Below are 17,170 nucleotides of genomic sequence, written 5' to 3'. Positions count from 1 at the left end.
TTTAAAATATAGTTTAAAAATTAAGATCTATACTAAATTTATACATGTATATATAAACACATTTTTCTGAATGGATATGCATACACGAATAAATTTATATTCTCCTTTACCAAAGACGTTTCTGTTGAAGCACTATGAAATAAATACGTGACATGTACACACGCATATATAACGTACACACACGCATACGTATGGGGGAAAAAAAAATTAATAAATAAATAAAAAAATACATTGTAAATAATTTTCTTAAAAACAATTATTTTTTATACTAATTGATTTGTCTCATTATTCTGTACATAAAACTATTGCAGTAAGATTATCGAAAACTAAATATTTTACGAGATATTAAATTTTTTATATCAAAATATATATGTCAGATTAAAATATAAAATAACTTAAAAAGTACTTAATAAAAAAATACTTTATTATAGTGTTTTGGAAAGCCCTCGAGATAAGCTACAAGAATATGTAATGAAAAATAGGGGATTCCATTTAAAAAATTCAAACTGATTTTTATATGACCTTGACGGTGCTATTCAAGGTCATACTAATATTATTATATAATACGCCACTTGGAGCTCTACAACTTTAGTTCAAAACATTTTTCTCAGAAAAGTTTTGTTTTTGATATATTTGACCGTTTCCAGGCTTTTCTAACACCCTGTTTATTGTGTGATAATATATATTGTATATATATATATATATATATATATATATATTTCTCACTATATCTAATAGAGGACGATCCTGAATCCAGGCGAATAAATCGTAAGCTCGTTGCTTCTATTTATTTATTTTCGTTTTTGGCTTCCGATTTCTCTATTCAAAGTGAACAATATAATGCATGATTTTACACGCGACATTTTATAAATATGCTTCATTTATGTTGAACATACGCATATATAAACATATAGATTAGGTTATGTCGCCATGTTACATGTGGGAGATTGTCAATGTCTATGGAAATCCTGTAATAAGTAAGCTCGAACTTATGATCCGGCAACTTAATCCATATCACGCATCGATAATATTGCGTCTTACGAAAAGCAAGAAATTACATCGCAATGTTTTCATAAGCAGCGTAACGGGCAAAATTATGAAAATGGTATGCTTCCTCGAAAACGTCCTGGGCAACCAAATTTCCGCAGACCTCAAGTAAAACAATTTTATGATGTTTCTAAGATTATATTTCCATTGACCAAGCGAATTTGATACACCTATTTTTTCTGAATACTATGAATAGTGTTTTTTGTGTATTATTAATAATATTAAATATATATTATTCTATTTCATGGGACAAAATTTAATATAATTGTTATTTTAGTTTGTTTTTTTGTCTTTTATTTCGTGTATACATTTAAGAGTAAAATAACGAGAATATTTTTTATTAAGTATAAGAATTTTAAAATATAATTTTTATTTAAAGAATATTTGTACAAAAAATATTAAATTTATATGCATATATATATAAAGCAAATTTCTCTGAATAAATCTACACGTAAACAAATTTATATTTTTCTTTACCAAACACATTTCTATTGAAACAATACCAAATAAACATTAAGATATTAATGCTTCCTCGAAAATGTCCTGGTGCCATCTAATGTCAAAATAACATTGGCAACATTCGACATTAACATATATATTGTAAGATTGAATATAATGTATCGTAACGATTGAATCATTCATTGACAGATAACATGGGACAAGACCATGCAAGCACTTCTCGCGTGATATTCGACGAGGAGGATGACAATGGATTGATCTTACCGGCTGAATTACTGGCCGAAATATTCTGTCGCACCGATCATGGGACCCTTTTGAATTGCCAATTGGTGTGCAAGCGGTGGAAGATGGTGATACAGAGTTACATATGGCGCAAGAAGGCGGAACTGGCACTGGGCAAACCGTTCCCGCGCCACGAGGGGATACCCTGGCACGCGTTCTATCTTATAAGCAAGATGAAACCGTTCGAGAAAAATTTATTGAAGAATCATTCCGGCGAGCAGAACATGAAATATTGGACTATTCTCAGCAATGGCGGTGATCATTGGATGGTCGAGAACCCACCTGTCGGCGTGCCGGAATTACCATCGACCGAACCAATATTTGAGGGAAAACAAATCTGCTTCACAACGTCCTATCATAGTTGTACCAAGAAACAGATTGTAAATCTAGTGGCTGAAGGATTCCATCCTTATCTCCTGGATGTTTTGCAGCCACCTATAATGGTATCATAATCATCAATTGTGATAAGTTATTTAAATCAAAATGTTTTATAAAATTCTAAGAGAATGAAGTATGTATAAGTTATAATATGTATATTGTAGGTAAGCGAATGGTATAGTTGTCGATGGGATTGTCCAGCGACATACGAATGCCAGATTGTACTATTAGGAGTTAAGAAAGAAGATAGCACAGTGAAAATTTTAGACAAGTTTCAATATCGCGATATCATAGTAGGAGAGAGACAAAACCAATGGCTATACGTGAGTATCCGTAAAATAATTCATAATTTCACTCATTGAGTTTAAAATCAACTTATCTTCGACTAATTATTTTTGCTAACTTATTTTTATATGCTCTTCATATATTGAATAGGTATCACATGTGTTTGAAAATTATGGACCTGGTTTGAGAGAGATTAGCTTTTTACATGGTGGAATGGACAAATTATTTTGGGCAGGACATTATGGTAGCAAAATGACCGGGGCGTATATCTGTGTGAACATTCCTCAACACACGCATACTTACGATGATGAATTAGATACATCACCAATCCTAGATGAATAGAAACATTATTATAAAAGTTATATTGTTTCCAGTGCAAAATTAATATACAAAAATATAAAATTGTGTAAAAAAAAGAATGATATATTTAAAAAAAACTAATTTTTCTACAGAATTTATCTATTGTTAAATTTTAGATTATTAAATACCATGTATAATATATATATATATATATATATATATATATATATATATATATATATATATATATATATATATAGGAAACACACACACACACACACACACACACACACACATATATATAATAAAAATTAATTTTCAATAAAATAAAGATTTGTTGGATAAAAACGTGTGTTTTCTATTTAGATATACAATATAAAAATTATGAATGTAATTGAAAAGCTATTTCGATCAAATTTTGTGGTGCAGCGTCTTGATGGCACACATACAACTCCTTTGGATGGGGGCTTGTGTAGAGACGCCCAATTACCCAAAATGTTATATTTTCCCATTCAAATAGCACACCATGCTCTTTAACAGCGATTAAACTTCTATTGATAGCAGTTTTCTCTATATCTTGATTCAACATTTTCTTAAATCTTACTGTATTATGTAATAGTCTATGGATAACTTGTACACATTTGTTGAAGTTAACAAGAATCCTGTTGTCCTTTGATATATTTTGAATTGATATTGATGACAATAGAATCCCTTCCACTGTGTCTAAGTGAACGTAATGATATAAATAATTTTTATCACCAGCGGTCAATTTTTTCGGTATCAAGTATTCAACTTGATTTAATAAATTTTCCCGTATGTTGGATATATCCATTGTGTTGAATACATGACTATCATTCTGTAAGAAACTCGACAGATATATCTACATTTGTATAATATGTATATTACGAATAGTTGTTCTTAATACACTTTTTGTTTAAATTACTTAAAAATTATCAGATATTAGCTAGAAAGATAGTCACCTTATATATGTCGATATCTGAATCACTGTCATCGGAATATCTCGATGCCGAATTGATCTTTTCTCTAATTGCTCGTCTTCCAAGTATAGGCATTGCTTCGTCACTCATTTCACTAACTCCACCTGTTCCTTGACTGAGCGAATCTTCAGAAGTGTGTAAAGAATATACTAAATATATAAAGACAAACATACTTGTAAAATAATTCCATATTACAACATGTACATTATTTGTACATAATGTAAAAATTGACGAAAGCAGAGAGAGGGAATAAAATACGCTATGTAAAAATTTTTAGATTAATATCATATTGTGCTTCTGTATGTATTGTAACTTACCAGAACCTGAGATCATAGGACTGTCTTCAGAACTACGTTTCTTCAAGATAGAAGGCAGTTCTTGCAGCTTTTTAGTAGAATTGACATTTTGTTTAGGCGGTACAATTTGCGCGTCGGACGATTTTATTAAACCAAGTAGATTCTCCGTTATACTGGATGACGCTTTTGTTGTTGCATGTTCCTCGTATGGGTATTACTTCTGGTCTGGCATTAGATGTAATCCATTTTGAGGCCAAAATTGTGATTCCTATTTTTTGTATATGCTTCAGCGTCTCTTGAGCTTCTTCTACATAAAATACATTTGGGCCTATTGCATCATTATACCTAAATGAGAATGATAAAAACTTAAATGATAATAACATCATACACATAATATATGTATATATATTTATGATAACATATTTACTTTGCAGTAGATCCTCCTGATTCCAACAGGACCGCTAATAAATCATGTCCGTATCCGACAACCAATAAAAACCACTTTCCATTAGGTATTAAAAATTGATCACTACTGCTACCATCAATGTTGCCGCGATTGCAAGATGAAGGATAAATCTGCTTCCACAGAACAAGGCACTTTACTTGTTCCTGATTCATCAGATTCAACAGACCATTGTGCCTCAGAAATGAATGTACGTCGATCAAATCTTCGTGAGGTAAATGAGATCCCAAAAGATGACATTTATGATAAATGCAACTCCCTAATATAGTATATAATCTCTGACAATCCATAGGGTCCTCATTCTGTCAAAACAAGCGCGTCTATTAAACTATCAATATAAGTAGTTTCTAACACAAAAATATTTTCTCAATTATTTAAATTATTCGATTTAAAGAAGTATTACAATATACCCAGTCTCTGTAATCCATAGCTTCCATTTCACTTAACGCTGCGTCTATTTGAATTTGCGCATCTCTCGGTAGTTGTATATAACTTGCAATGGAGAAAGCGCTTCTGAATTTATAATTTTCTATATTTTCTATACTGTTTTCCGATTTCGTTAAATTTTTTCTTGCATCAGTATCTTTGCAAGAATCTTTGATGTTAATAATCTACGTATAAATAGAGCGAAGAAATGATCCAAGGAGGATTGATTTTCCACAGAAGTAAAGCACTTTGTCAATGATTGATAAGTAAATTCTAATGTTCTAACAATATCCTCCGTAATCTTGATAGCTTCTTGAGAGGTGCAGCTAAAAAATAATAAAATTTATATTACAGATGTCCGTACATGATGCTACTATATTTTTTCACACAATATATTGTGTTCTTAAACAAGATTTACCATTTATCGGGTAAAGTTATTAAAAGCAATTCATCATCGCGAGACGTATATACGACATGTGCTTCTTTTTCCCCTATGCGAATAGTCGTACTAGAAAATATATATGCATTTGTTATTTTTTTTTAACTTATAACTAAATATATATTTTTTAATATGTAAATATATGTGTACCTGACAGGTTGTAGGCTTACTATACTAGGTAATAAATGATTAAGAGTTATAAAAGCTCCTCTTGCCGTATACAAGGAAGAATTTATGTTTTTAATTCCAGATCGCGGAAATGTGTACAATACACCTTGCAATTCTTGGCCTACTTCCGAAAGATCTGTAGTTTTTAAATATAATACGCCCAATGGATAATCCAACAACAATTCCATCAAGGAATTACTATTTTCTCTATTTATTAAATATTGAGCTAAGATCGATTGCTAAAAGATATAATTAATCAAATTTTTATCACATAAATATCTCTTTATAACTGTGTGTTGCATTTATATAAAAACTAATTACTTTTGGCTCAATTATTCTTGATAATTTTGCAGTAACGTCAACACCAGCTACTCTTTCCAATTCTAATATTACCTATAAAAATCAAAAATTTTAAAGAAAATCTGGGAAAGATATGAAGAAAAAACAAATTTACAATTTAATATTATGTGTTTAATTATACGACAAATTGGACTCTTAACAAATTTATTAAAACTCTTTTGTTCATTTATTAATCTTACATTTGATGATGTGGTGATTTCAGATAATATCTGATCTAAATTTTGTAAAGTAACATTGTTCGAATTAACTCTCCGTAACCAATCCCCTATTTTAATATTTTTATTCTTCATAGCTTCACTATCGGGTATAAATCCTGCCACCATAACTCTCACTTTATCTGAAAATGCTTTTGGTATGATACCAAAGTATGCTTCGCATAAAGTTGCTCTTCTGCCCAACTTGTGTCTTCTTTCAGGATCAATCCACAATGTAACTTTGCGAGTTTCCCCTGCCTTATATATTTTAAAATTATTTATTTTTAAGTTTTTTAAATATATTTTTTTCTCATTGTATATGCCTTAATCATTACCTGGAAATCTCGAAATGTGACTTCCTTGCTTCCGCTGCCATCTCCTTTCTCCTGTTCGACTGTGTTGCTTGCCGCAGCGCTATTGTTGATCCTTTTATTTCTTGTACTCCACCGCTTACTCTCTTTACGTCTGATTAGACGGAACAATTTACCAGTTCTTGTGCTACGACGACGTGTCAATTCAGGTTGAGAACTGTCATTCTTATTGTCCAAAGTTGTATGGCCAAACTCGAACAGACTCTCCTCTACAGATTCTATGTAAAATACTTCTCCATTGGGTCTGATCTCCGATTCCCATTCAACCATAGAACTGCAATTTCAAGTCATGGAAAAATATATCTTATTGGTTTTGTTAGAAAAATATATTAAGAATATTAACTTAAACTAAACTTGTGTTAAGTTAATCTTGTTTTACCTGTCGGTATCGGAGTAATACGATCCTGTGCTGGAACCGCTGTCACTTGCCCACCAATCGTGATCATCTTCGTTGCAAGTATCCGTAGAATACGACTGATTGGAATGTTTGCATTTAGATTTTAATGGAATATTCTTATCTATTTCACTCATGTTTCATTAAAAATTATTGCAACAAATGCAAATTTTTTACAAAGTCTCGAGTTCTGAATTAAATATTAAACAATATCATATTTTTGTATGATTATATCTTCTAAATTATAACATAATAATAATAATTATCAATTTCACTTGTGTTTATTCATTATAATTGTAGCAATAAGGCAATCTGGTAAACTGCAAAGCTCAGGCGTGCTAAATGTACTGTTGCGTCTGCAATCTGACACTGTCCAGTGAGAGAACACGGTATAAGGTCTACTCTACGCATCGTATAGGCGGGCAAAGTGGGGAAAACGTGGCGCGATACGGCGGTGTAAAGAGGAACTTTCTAGGCATTTCGTAAGCGGAGATCTGCCTGAAACGGATGGGTTTTTGTTCGATCCGTGGTTATTCTCTTACTGGACGGAGTATAAAGATGTTAAAAGAGAAAGAGAGAGGGGATTTCACACACTTTTCAGTTCAATGTGTGTGATATTCTATGCAGATATATGTGGATTTAAATAATAGAACATATACAACTTGAATAAATTTATAAAAAATTCTATTAAAAATTATTCAAGATTGATAAGATAATTCAGTAAAAAATATATTATAAAATAATATAGAGAATGGGCTTTCACTTAGTATATATAAAAAGAATTTATTTTTTCCTACATTTACAATTATTATACTAGAGATTATATCCCGCGTAAAACTTAAATGTCTACGTTATACAATTTAAAGATTCAATATGCTAACAAAAGCTTCTTTGTATTTTTATTTAATAATATCCATTTATGCCTAATTTCATCATTCGTGCATGTAGCCAAATGTAAGCTGCTATTTCTTGATATCAAGTGTTATAGATTAATTAATATTAATTTTACAAAACAGATAATCAATTGATATATGTCAATGTTTTTGTATTCGACAATGTTCGATAACGTCAATATATTTTTTTTTTTACGTTATATATCCCGATCACAACTATACAATTAATTATTAAAAATAAATACTGATTAAATAATCGCGTGCTCCGCGATACGTTAATTTTATCGAATCGATTGCTTAAGTCTGGACGCGACCGATTTTATATCGCTAGGTTCTTTTTTCTTCTGCGGATCCATTTGGAAGCACTTCCATAGCCTTAATGTTTCATCCGCACCGGCACTAAGCACCGTGCTTCCGTCCGGAGACATAGCCAAGTGCAAAACACGACTGGTGTGTCCTATAAGATCTGCGACTTTTGTCATTGATGGGTATTTCCAAATTGTCAATTGATTTTGGGCATATCCGTGCCCTGAGATGATCTCTTTGTAATTTGAAGACCACAATAGAGCACAGACCTGAGATTTTGTATCTACTGTATTTAAACAAGCACCTGCAACAAATAACAAATCAAATTAATTTATATTTTTCTCATAAACTCTATTAATATTATCTTGTTTCATATATATATATATATATATATATATATATATATATATATATATATATATATATATCATTAATTATATTTCATTTACACATTAGTATATTTTTGTTAGATTTACTACATCTTAATTTATTATAATCCACAAAATGTGCTTTTTCTATAGCTTGCCTGTGTTGACATTCCAAAATCTAATAGTCCGATCAGCGGTGCCGCCACCACTTGCGAGTACGTTGTTTTGCCAGGGGCACCAAGCGAGCGCCTTTACAGCAGCTTGATGCTGGTTGAATGAATAAATAGGTTGAGAATGATTTCGTCCGTTAATTGACGGCCAGATTTGCAGCATGTTGTCGTTGCCACCGCTGGCCAAATACTGTCCGTCGAATGACCATTTTAGGCCACATACTTCCTGAGCATGTGCGTTTATAGTCGAGAGCAAATGGTCGCGTTGTCTGACATCATGATGCACTATTTTACCTAATCTTTGAAACAATAAAATTATTAATTTTAATTTTATAAAATCAGATTTTTAGCTTTATAGTTTTAATTTCAATTTCAATTATAATTTACTTCTACTTTTTTAATGATTTACAATTTTCTAAGAGAATAAATATACTTAATCTTAAATTTTCTTCATGTTTATCAACATAATTGATGATTTTACAAAATTATTGCTGATTTTTACAAAAATCGATTAATTACTTATGGAAATTGATCAATTATATTCGGAATATAAGCTTCAGGGCAATGATAACTATGTAAAATTTATCTCATGTATTCTATCTATACTACCTCGATCCGCTTGTCAATATATGATTGTTCCAGGCGAGAGAGCCGACTCTGGATGTATGCCCGTTCATAATGCGAATTCTCCTCATTTGACTACAATCCCATAATTCTGTATTTCCTTCTGTGGTACCCACTGCTAGACATGGACCTTCCTGAATCCATGCAACGGAACATACATAGTCGTTCGCATCCAATTCGAATAATTGTTCTATAGTTCCAGTACCAGCATTCCACAAGTATACATTACTACCCAATCCCACAGCCAAGATATTAGAGTTTGACCAGTCTACCAAGTTTAAATCTATAAGACATCAAATTTTTTTATTCTTTAATTCTTTTTTTATATTAGATAAGAAAATGTTAAATTAAACTACTCACAATAATCATCGATGATTTCTGGCGCATCCAGTATCCTATCAGCAGCTTGCGGTATATATCTTGTGGAAGCTCTAACACTAGCTGGTGTTTTAGTTTGACTATATAAAACTTTGAGAGGATTTTGATATCCCTCCGGTGGCGCTGGTGCTTTGACCTGATAAGATAAAACTCTCATATTATTTATATCACCACCATGCAGATTCTCTCCCATGAGACGCTGCATCTCTCGTTTTGTAGGACTCATGTTGTTTGCTTTATCTCCATCCTGTTCGGCATTTTGTTGCTGAAGAATCTGAAATATAGAAATATATTCAGATATTTCAAAATTTAATCATTAAATACTTTCTCATATCTATCTAACCTAACCTTATAATGGCTCAATTCAAAATTGGTTGTAGATCTTGAAGGAATAAATCTATCACCACCGTTGGGTGTTTTAGCTGGAGTGACGCGACCTGTATTATTAAAAATCAAATTAAAAGATCTTATTCTGTATTTACTGCTTATAGATATTATCTTACTTGGAGATTTCTTTGTGCCTTTAGATGGAGTTTTCTTGGTCCTGCCATCGCTCCTTTTCGTCGGGGTTTTTCCTGACACGCTACTTGCGAAAGAACTACTTGCGAGAACCTTCTTTGATGAATTCAAACTAAGATTGATACTAAAACATATACAATATATTGAAATAATATTCATTGTTGAATAAAGTCAATAATTATTTCCAAACACGATAAATTTACTCGATATTTGGTTAATGTAAAAACATCAATCAATGCACCATCAATGCAGCCTGCACTTTCTCTACCTTAAATTCGATGTCTCCATGCATTTCTTCTGCCATCGCGGTATCGGACCCTTGATAGCTTCGTCCATACGAGTCAGATTGTTGAGTTCTTTCATGAATCTTAGATGCGACATGATTTAAAAAAAAAAAAGCGAAACCTCGAGTGCGCGATGCTGTGTCGCTGGAAAAATTGGCCTTAAAATAGAACGAAGGTCGCGAAAGATACCGAGATATATAAAAACATACAAATACCTTTTTATACACGTACTTTTTTCCACCAATGCTCCAAATATGTATCGGTCAAGATCGCACAAATTCGATGATTCGGTGGAAAGCGCGATGCGAAGTTACGAAGCCTCAAACGTGATTTAAATGAACACAGGACAGAGAGAGAGAGAGAGAGCGAGCGAGCGAGCGAGCGAGAGTGGGGAGAGAGAGAGAGAGAGTGAGAGAGGGGGGGGGGAAGAAAGAGATTTAAAAAGACCGTTAACTTTTAAATGCCGCCGATTTCCTGCCGTTTTTTCCTTTTCACAGATGTCGCTAGGCACTTCCGCGTGAATTTAAATACCTAATGGCGAATTTGCAATGAACTTGTCCGAATTTCTTTGCGATATGCGGCTTGTGATTGTAATGAGAAATAATATCTGAAATAGCCAATATGTGTGGTGGGTGTACAGTGAGGCTAGGTTAAAATTGATTTCGTTGATGAGTTAATTTGTATAGCCTGATACAAGTGAAACGATGAGATTGGCCCCGAGGTTTCTACGATAAAGTTTGTAGAATTGCTCGAAATGACAGATTTATTTGACATTGCTAACCTCATCACAACCGTCGGCGTCGACGGCGTCAAGATCAAATCGGAGCCTGGACTACCCGAGAAATCGTCCAACGAGATCCTAACGGAGCTATTCAGCACTTTCGATGCACCAGATGATGGCGTCGCGTCACCCGAGAACAGCGATCAGCAGATGCCGAATGGCAATGTCAGATCCGCCAAGTTGGATAAACTTCAAGCGAAAAAGAAAAAGATCAAGAAGAAACATAAGCATAAGGAGAAGAAGCACAAGAAGAGATCGAGACATAATTCCTCGGACAGTAACAGCGACGTAGAAGGTAATAATGATACGTGTACTATTCAGTATTATATATACATTCGATATTATACGTATCGCCGTAACTGTGTATCTCTATTTTAATTAGGCGTGAAGAAAAAAAAGAAACATAAGAAAAAATCCAAACGAAGACGTGAATCTGTTTCGAGCAAGTCGTCAGATTCGGGTCAGACCAGAGCCAAATTGACAAAATTGGATGATGACAATCTTGGAATTGTAAAAGACGACGAATCAATGTTATTCGACATTATGTCGGAAAGAGATACCATGAATGATGTAACAAAATTTGAGGATCAACCGTGTACAAACAAGGATTCGGATATTATTGACAAAATTGTAGATGGTTCTGCTAGTCCTCTATTACCATCTATATTGAAAAAAACAGATGATGAATCCGATGAACCAATAATACCTAAAGTTCTTGGTTTGTACTTGTTATTTTTTTCGATAATTCCCACTGTCGATAGTATTATCTACAAAAATTGAATTTTAAAATAATATATAATAATGATAAAGTAAGAATATTAAAATAAAAGCATATAACATAAATATACCTTTTCATAAATAGAAAAGCCAAAGCAGTCTTCTCAAGGAAAAATATTGATAAAGGATCTCAAGAATAGTACTGTTTATAATGAAACAGTTAAAGCGATAGAAAATAAGCAAAAAGCGAAAGCTGCAAGAATGGAAGATGGCGAATTGTCTGATAGCAGTAGCGACGTTAATAGAACACCTACTTTAAGTCCTACTCCACCTCAAGGCAGATCACCATCATTCAGCCCAAGTAGAGAAAGGATGAGAAACAAAATGTTTAGTCCATCGAGAAAATCAATCTCTTCAAAAACTGATCTTAGATTGGTTTTGAGAGAGAAGGGGAAGAAAAGGTGAGAAATAATTAGAAAATAAGACTATAACAATAATCAGAAGAATAATTTCAATTACAGAGGCGTGAGAGAGAAAGATAATAAAAGAAGTAGGAGTTGTCATTCTCAAGATAGAAAAAGATCGACATCACGAACGCGACACGATTTGCATCGCAGTAGGAGTGGTGGAAGAGAAAAACAGAGAGGCAGAAGCAGAGAAAGGCGTGACAGTGATAAAAGTTATGAAAGACGAGACTCGGGCAGGAGCAGAGAAAGGCGCAGACATAGAAGTCGCAGTGAAAACAGAAATAGGGACAAACATACGCGAGGTCGAAGTAGAAGCAGAGAAAGAAAGTTAGAATCGCGTTAAATTACTTGAGAAATAAAGCATATATTATTTGTATTTCAAACTCGAATTTATATAACATTAAATTTTTATTAGGGAACGAATAGAGATTGATAAGAAAAAGTTGTTGGAAATTGCTAGAAGAAATGCTATAAACATGATTAAACAAGGAACTCTCCCATTAGCCCAGCAAGATAAAGCTATTGCTGCCATACAATCTGGTGGGAAAACAGTAGATGAACTTACAGGTAATTTTTTGTTTTACTTAAATTAAAGTTTTATTATTATAATAATTATTTTAACTATTATATGTCCATTGTATATATAATTGGATTACATTTTTCACAGATTTTTGCAAATCATTATCAAAATCTGAAGCATTAGGTGAATTATCTAGTATCTCTTCCGAAGGTGAAGAAAGTGAATCTGAAAAGGGTTTTCATCATCCCTTTCTTTTAAAAGAAAGACCTAGTTCTATTATAATGAATATTAGAGTTCGTATAAATCCATACATACCATTTATCACCGATTATTTCATTTCACAAATGTGTACCATCGACACAAAAACTTTATTTCTCTGTTCAGGATGCAAAACAATTGCCAACGAAAACGTTCCTAGAAAAAACAACCGAGACTTCGAATCAGTTACGATTACAATTTCCTGTCTCCAGTGGACAACATCATAGAAGAAGCGGTAAAAACATTTTTAAGATACAGCTTGTAATCTTGTTAAGTACTAATATATCCATGTTATATAATATATTGTTTTTAGAAAACGAATGGGTGCCTGTTACACCAAAGAAACCAGAACCAAAAAAAGTATTTGTATCAGCTTCTACAACAAACGAGACACCAGCAATAATGCCACCGCCTCCTATACAACCACCAGAACAACCTCCTCTTCTGCAACCTGCGCAAACTGTTTTCCCCTCAATGACAAAGGTAAAATAAAAGAATGCACATAAAATATACTTTTTTTTTTTTTAATGAAATAGTTTTATGTATATATGGACAATTTTTATAATTATAGACTGTGGATATTGGCTCGATAGTATCTGAAAGACTAGCAGCTATGAGAAAATTAACGGAAAATCCAAATGATATAGGTGCTTTGAATGCAATGCATCGAGCACAAAATGAGGTAAAAAAAAACGATATACAGAAACAATATAGAAATTATCATAAAATAGCACAATTCTCATGTGAATATTTGTATGTATGTATGTATGTATGTGTATGTGTCAAGCTATCTATTTATAATATTATAGATGAGAACTTGGGCTGAAAGTAAGCAGATACCAGGTCAGTTTACTGGTAGTACAGGAGTTAGAGTACTCACACCTGCTGAACTGTCCTCAGGTTATCAAGCCTGGGCACGTAAGGTAAAATTATTATTACGTGTTTCATTTTATTTCACGAGAAATCTATTCCTAAAATCCTAATGCCAGAATCTCCTGATGCATTTTCAAATCAAACATATGTTTTTTTATTCTATAAAAATTTCTTCCATATATTTATAACAATGATATTTAATTAAATATGTAATGTTTTAAAGTCTGTTATTATAATTGTAATCATCATTAGAAAAACAATATCTTACATCATTATGTGATATGTAAATGCATCTTAAATCCATAAAGATTCCCTTTTCTCTCTAAACAATGTGAAACAGGTCTAATATATATTACAGTAATAATAATGTAAATTAAGAGTAAGACTAAACTGCTATGTGTGTTAAGCATTTGGACCTGGCATTGTTTAGTAATACATTATTAACACACTGATATTGCCTGTAACAAGTTTTCAGGCACAGTCTCTGCTAGGATCAATAAAAAGTTAATGTTGATTTTAACGGAGACTGTGTTGTAGGCACAGACTATTTCTTATGTAGAAGTGGATTCTGTGCCTGCATGGACACAGGAGCATTATTATATCAATGCAAATTATAAAGTATGCAGGATTGTAATTTTAGATCAGAATCCTGTGTTAAGTTTATCCTGTTTTAGGAACAAAAGTATTATAATAAGTAATATGATAAAAATGAAATTATACACACTTTATATATTAATCTAAAAAGTATATAACTGATAATAATATTACATCAAACAAAGAATTTTTTTCGATATGCAAGTATTGAGATAATGAGCTCTTGTGAGATTACTGCTAATTATCATCAGCTTCCTACTATAGGATTTCACCTGAAGCCGATATATTGCCTCTTAATCATAAAGCTGGGATATTTAGCATTAGTCTGCATCCACCTGAGGGTTTGTTACAGGCACATAGCTACATCAGAAAAGAAACTACTTCGGCAGCCTGATGCAGAGATTATTATTCATTTGGTAAGTATTCCTATGCAAGTTGTATAATACAGATTATTGCATTTCCAACATTATACACTACATATATACAGATGACAATTATAAATCACTAAACAAATATAATGGGATATATCCATTTTTCAACAAGTTTATTTGAAGTGTCATATTTCTCTAATGTGCACGTTCCTTGTATCAGTCATATTGAATGTATCCCAAAGAACGTGGGCTATAACTATCACAGAATCATGTTTTGATGTTATATATTCATACAATAATGTGACAGGTATGTTATCTTTTTCTTCAATGAACTATTTAGGATCAATTAGTATCAGCACAGCCTGTATCGGGTGGAATGGGTATGGCGTTGCTGCAGAAGATGGGTTGGCGACCAGGTGAGGGTCTAGGCAAAAACAAAGAAGGAGCCTTGGAACCGTTGCAGCTAGAAGTTAAATTGGACAAGCGAGGGCTAGTCTCCGAGCAAGATATCGGACAGAAAGTTGGCAAAGCCGTAAAACCTGTAGTGCCAGCTGTCAAAACATTAGAAGGTATATCTTAAAGCATATCTGATGATATCTCATAATATATTATTCACACTTCAAAGAGAGAGAATATGTCCGTATATATTTTTCTTTATGAAAGTAATATAAAGCACTTTTAATAAAAATGCTTTTTAAATTAAATCTAACCATTTGCCATGACTTTATTCCAGGCAAACATCCAGTGTCACTTTTGGGTGAATACTGTTCAAAGAAGAAACTTGGAGCTCCAGTTTACGAGTTATGTTTTGAATGTGGACCAGATCACAGAAAGAATTTCCTCTTCAAAGTGAGTAGTGTTATTACAAACACTTACTGGTAATTCACATTTTGCAAGAATATGTACATATTAATTTAATTAATATTGTATTATTAATATTGCAGGTAAAAGTAAATGGCGTCGAATATAAGCCAAGTGTTGCAAGCCCTAATAAAAAACAGGCAAAAGCAGAAGCAGCACAGATATGTCTGCAGAGTTTAGGTTTATTACCTTCTTAATATTATGTGCTATAATTAAGCAAAGAGACTCTAGATCAATCTCATCATTTGACATAATACCTTTGTTTTTTGTCAAAAAAGTAACATATAATATCCTATAAAAAGTAATTTTGTATATTAATATTCTAAAAGTGATTGTGCAAAAAATTAGATAATGACAGTGATTATTTCTAATCTATTATTAAACTTATTAATTTAATGCTTAATGTTCAAACTTTAGTGCAATCAAATATATATATATAATTATATACAAGTCCTACAAATTTTCCAATTATATAGACAAAATTATACAAGTACAGTGCCAAATCAAGATATGTTGTGAATTGTCCTATTAAAATATTCATTACATCAATATTTCAATAATTATTGTAATATATAATTCACTTTTTCTAATTAACTCTTGCACAATCCTATCTACAGTTTTAGAATTATAGTAAATCAAGTGTCATTATATTATATTCGATATATTTCTATATTGTACAACCGTGATTTATTCTGAATATCAAACTGTTTGTTGTAAATAATACAAAATAGAATTTAAAAAAAATTGTTATGTGAATTATTTTCTACATAATGTACCATATACTATAGTCATATTCCAAAATTCATTGCCAATACTGGAAATCTATAATATACATTATGTAAACTATAAATTTTCAGTATTGGCAGTGAATTTTGGAACACGACCTATACAGGGTGTATCTGAAATGATGCACTAAACTTTAAGAGCATATTCTAGAGGTCAAAATAAGACTTTTTTTTCCTATGAACATGGGTCCGCAAATAAATCCTCCTCCGAGCTAGAGGCCCATAAAGTTCGAGAAAAAATTAAGAATTGGCTGTATTTCAGATAAAAAGATGGTAGAAAGTTGAAATTTGATATAGCCCAGTAAATTATGAAGTAAAGTAAGCCACTAAAATGAAAAAATAAAAACGTATATTATGAAAACATTAATTTGCCAAGCTTGGAGGGAGGTGCATTTGCGAACCCATGTTCATAAAAAAAGAAAAAAAAAGTCTTTTTGACCTCTAGAATACGCTCTTAAAGTTTAATGCATCATTTCAGATACATCCTGTATATACTTTTTTTTTTACGATAGGTCTAATGACACCCTCATTATGCAACAAT

General features: G+C 32.2%; 4 protein-coding genes across 11 annotated transcripts; 2 read left to right on the top strand and 2 right to left on the bottom strand.

Annotated features, from left to right (window-relative positions):
- Positions 1-732: 732 nt before the first annotated feature.
- On the top strand, positions 733-2,985 carry LOC138938797 (F-box only protein 44). Of its 5 annotated transcripts, XM_070306068.1 has the most exons (5): positions 753-768; positions 947-1,155; positions 1,696-2,231; positions 2,331-2,489; positions 2,602-2,984. In XM_070306068.1, exons 3-5 carry the CDS (start codon positions 1,701-1,703, stop codon positions 2,791-2,793), a joined length of 882 nt encoding a protein of 293 aa, XP_070162169.1. In that variant the 5' UTR covers positions 753-768; positions 947-1,155; positions 1,696-1,700; the 3' UTR covers positions 2,794-2,984. The 5 variants fall into 5 exon arrangements, with proteins under 5 accessions (XP_070162171.1, XP_070162169.1, XP_070162167.1 ...); XM_070306070.1 differs by lacking the exon at positions 947-1,155 and having other exon boundaries at positions 733-768; XM_070306066.1 differs by lacking the exon at positions 753-768 and having other exon boundaries at positions 797-977; positions 2,602-2,985.
- A 16-nt stretch (positions 2,986-3,001) lies between these two features.
- In (protein inturned) lies at positions 3,002-7,276 on the bottom strand. The gene is given in 13 exon segments (XM_070306064.1): positions 3,002-3,607; positions 3,732-3,898; positions 4,067-4,256; positions 4,258-4,390; positions 4,473-4,810; positions 4,919-5,112; positions 5,115-5,260; positions 5,353-5,442; positions 5,524-5,780; positions 5,863-5,934; positions 6,081-6,353; positions 6,431-6,740; positions 6,846-7,276. Coding segments are annotated over 13 exon segments (2,796 nt in total). The 5' UTR covers positions 6,998-7,276; the 3' UTR covers positions 3,002-3,133.
- A 382-nt stretch (positions 7,277-7,658) lies between these two features.
- Positions 7,659-10,983, bottom strand: Fzy (cell division cycle 20 protein fzy). 4 transcript variants are annotated; one of them, XM_070305849.1, is made up of 8 exons: positions 10,618-10,974; positions 10,387-10,546; positions 10,103-10,242; positions 9,948-10,036; positions 9,582-9,873; positions 9,207-9,504; positions 8,586-8,896; positions 7,659-8,363 (listed from the first exon to the last, which is right to left on the bottom strand). In XM_070305849.1, exons 2-8 carry the CDS (start codon positions 10,497-10,499, stop codon positions 8,035-8,037), a joined length of 1,572 nt encoding a protein of 523 aa, XP_070161950.1. In that variant the 5' UTR covers positions 10,500-10,546; positions 10,618-10,974; the 3' UTR covers positions 7,659-8,034. The 4 variants fall into 4 exon arrangements, with proteins under 4 accessions (XP_070161950.1, XP_070161947.1, XP_070161949.1 ...); XM_070305846.1 differs by having other exon boundaries at positions 9,948-10,242; positions 10,618-10,983; XM_070305848.1 differs by having other exon boundaries at positions 9,948-10,242; positions 10,387-10,560; positions 10,634-10,983.
- Positions 10,984-11,002: 19 nt separating this feature from the next.
- On the top strand, positions 11,003-16,354 carry LOC138938671 (protein Son). The gene is made up of 13 exons (XM_070305845.1): positions 11,003-11,478; positions 11,566-11,901; positions 12,046-12,361; positions 12,422-12,694; positions 12,783-12,934; positions 13,035-13,180; positions 13,272-13,380; positions 13,459-13,628; positions 13,717-13,827; positions 13,955-14,068; positions 15,324-15,552; positions 15,717-15,832; positions 15,928-16,354. Exons 1-13 carry the CDS (start codon positions 11,157-11,159, stop codon positions 16,039-16,041), a joined length of 2,508 nt encoding a protein of 835 aa, XP_070161946.1. The 5' UTR covers positions 11,003-11,156; the 3' UTR covers positions 16,042-16,354.
- Positions 16,355-17,170: the final 816 nt, after the last annotated feature.

The sequence above is a fragment of the Polyergus mexicanus genome, unplaced genomic scaffold, assembly GCF_030449975.1.
Source record: "Polyergus mexicanus isolate NDT 795.1 unplaced genomic scaffold, iyPolMexi1.0 SCAF_13, whole genome shotgun sequence".
NCBI lineage: Eukaryota > Metazoa > Arthropoda > Insecta > Hymenoptera > Formicidae > Polyergus > Polyergus mexicanus.
This window is presented reverse-complemented; position numbering and strand designations above follow the sequence as displayed.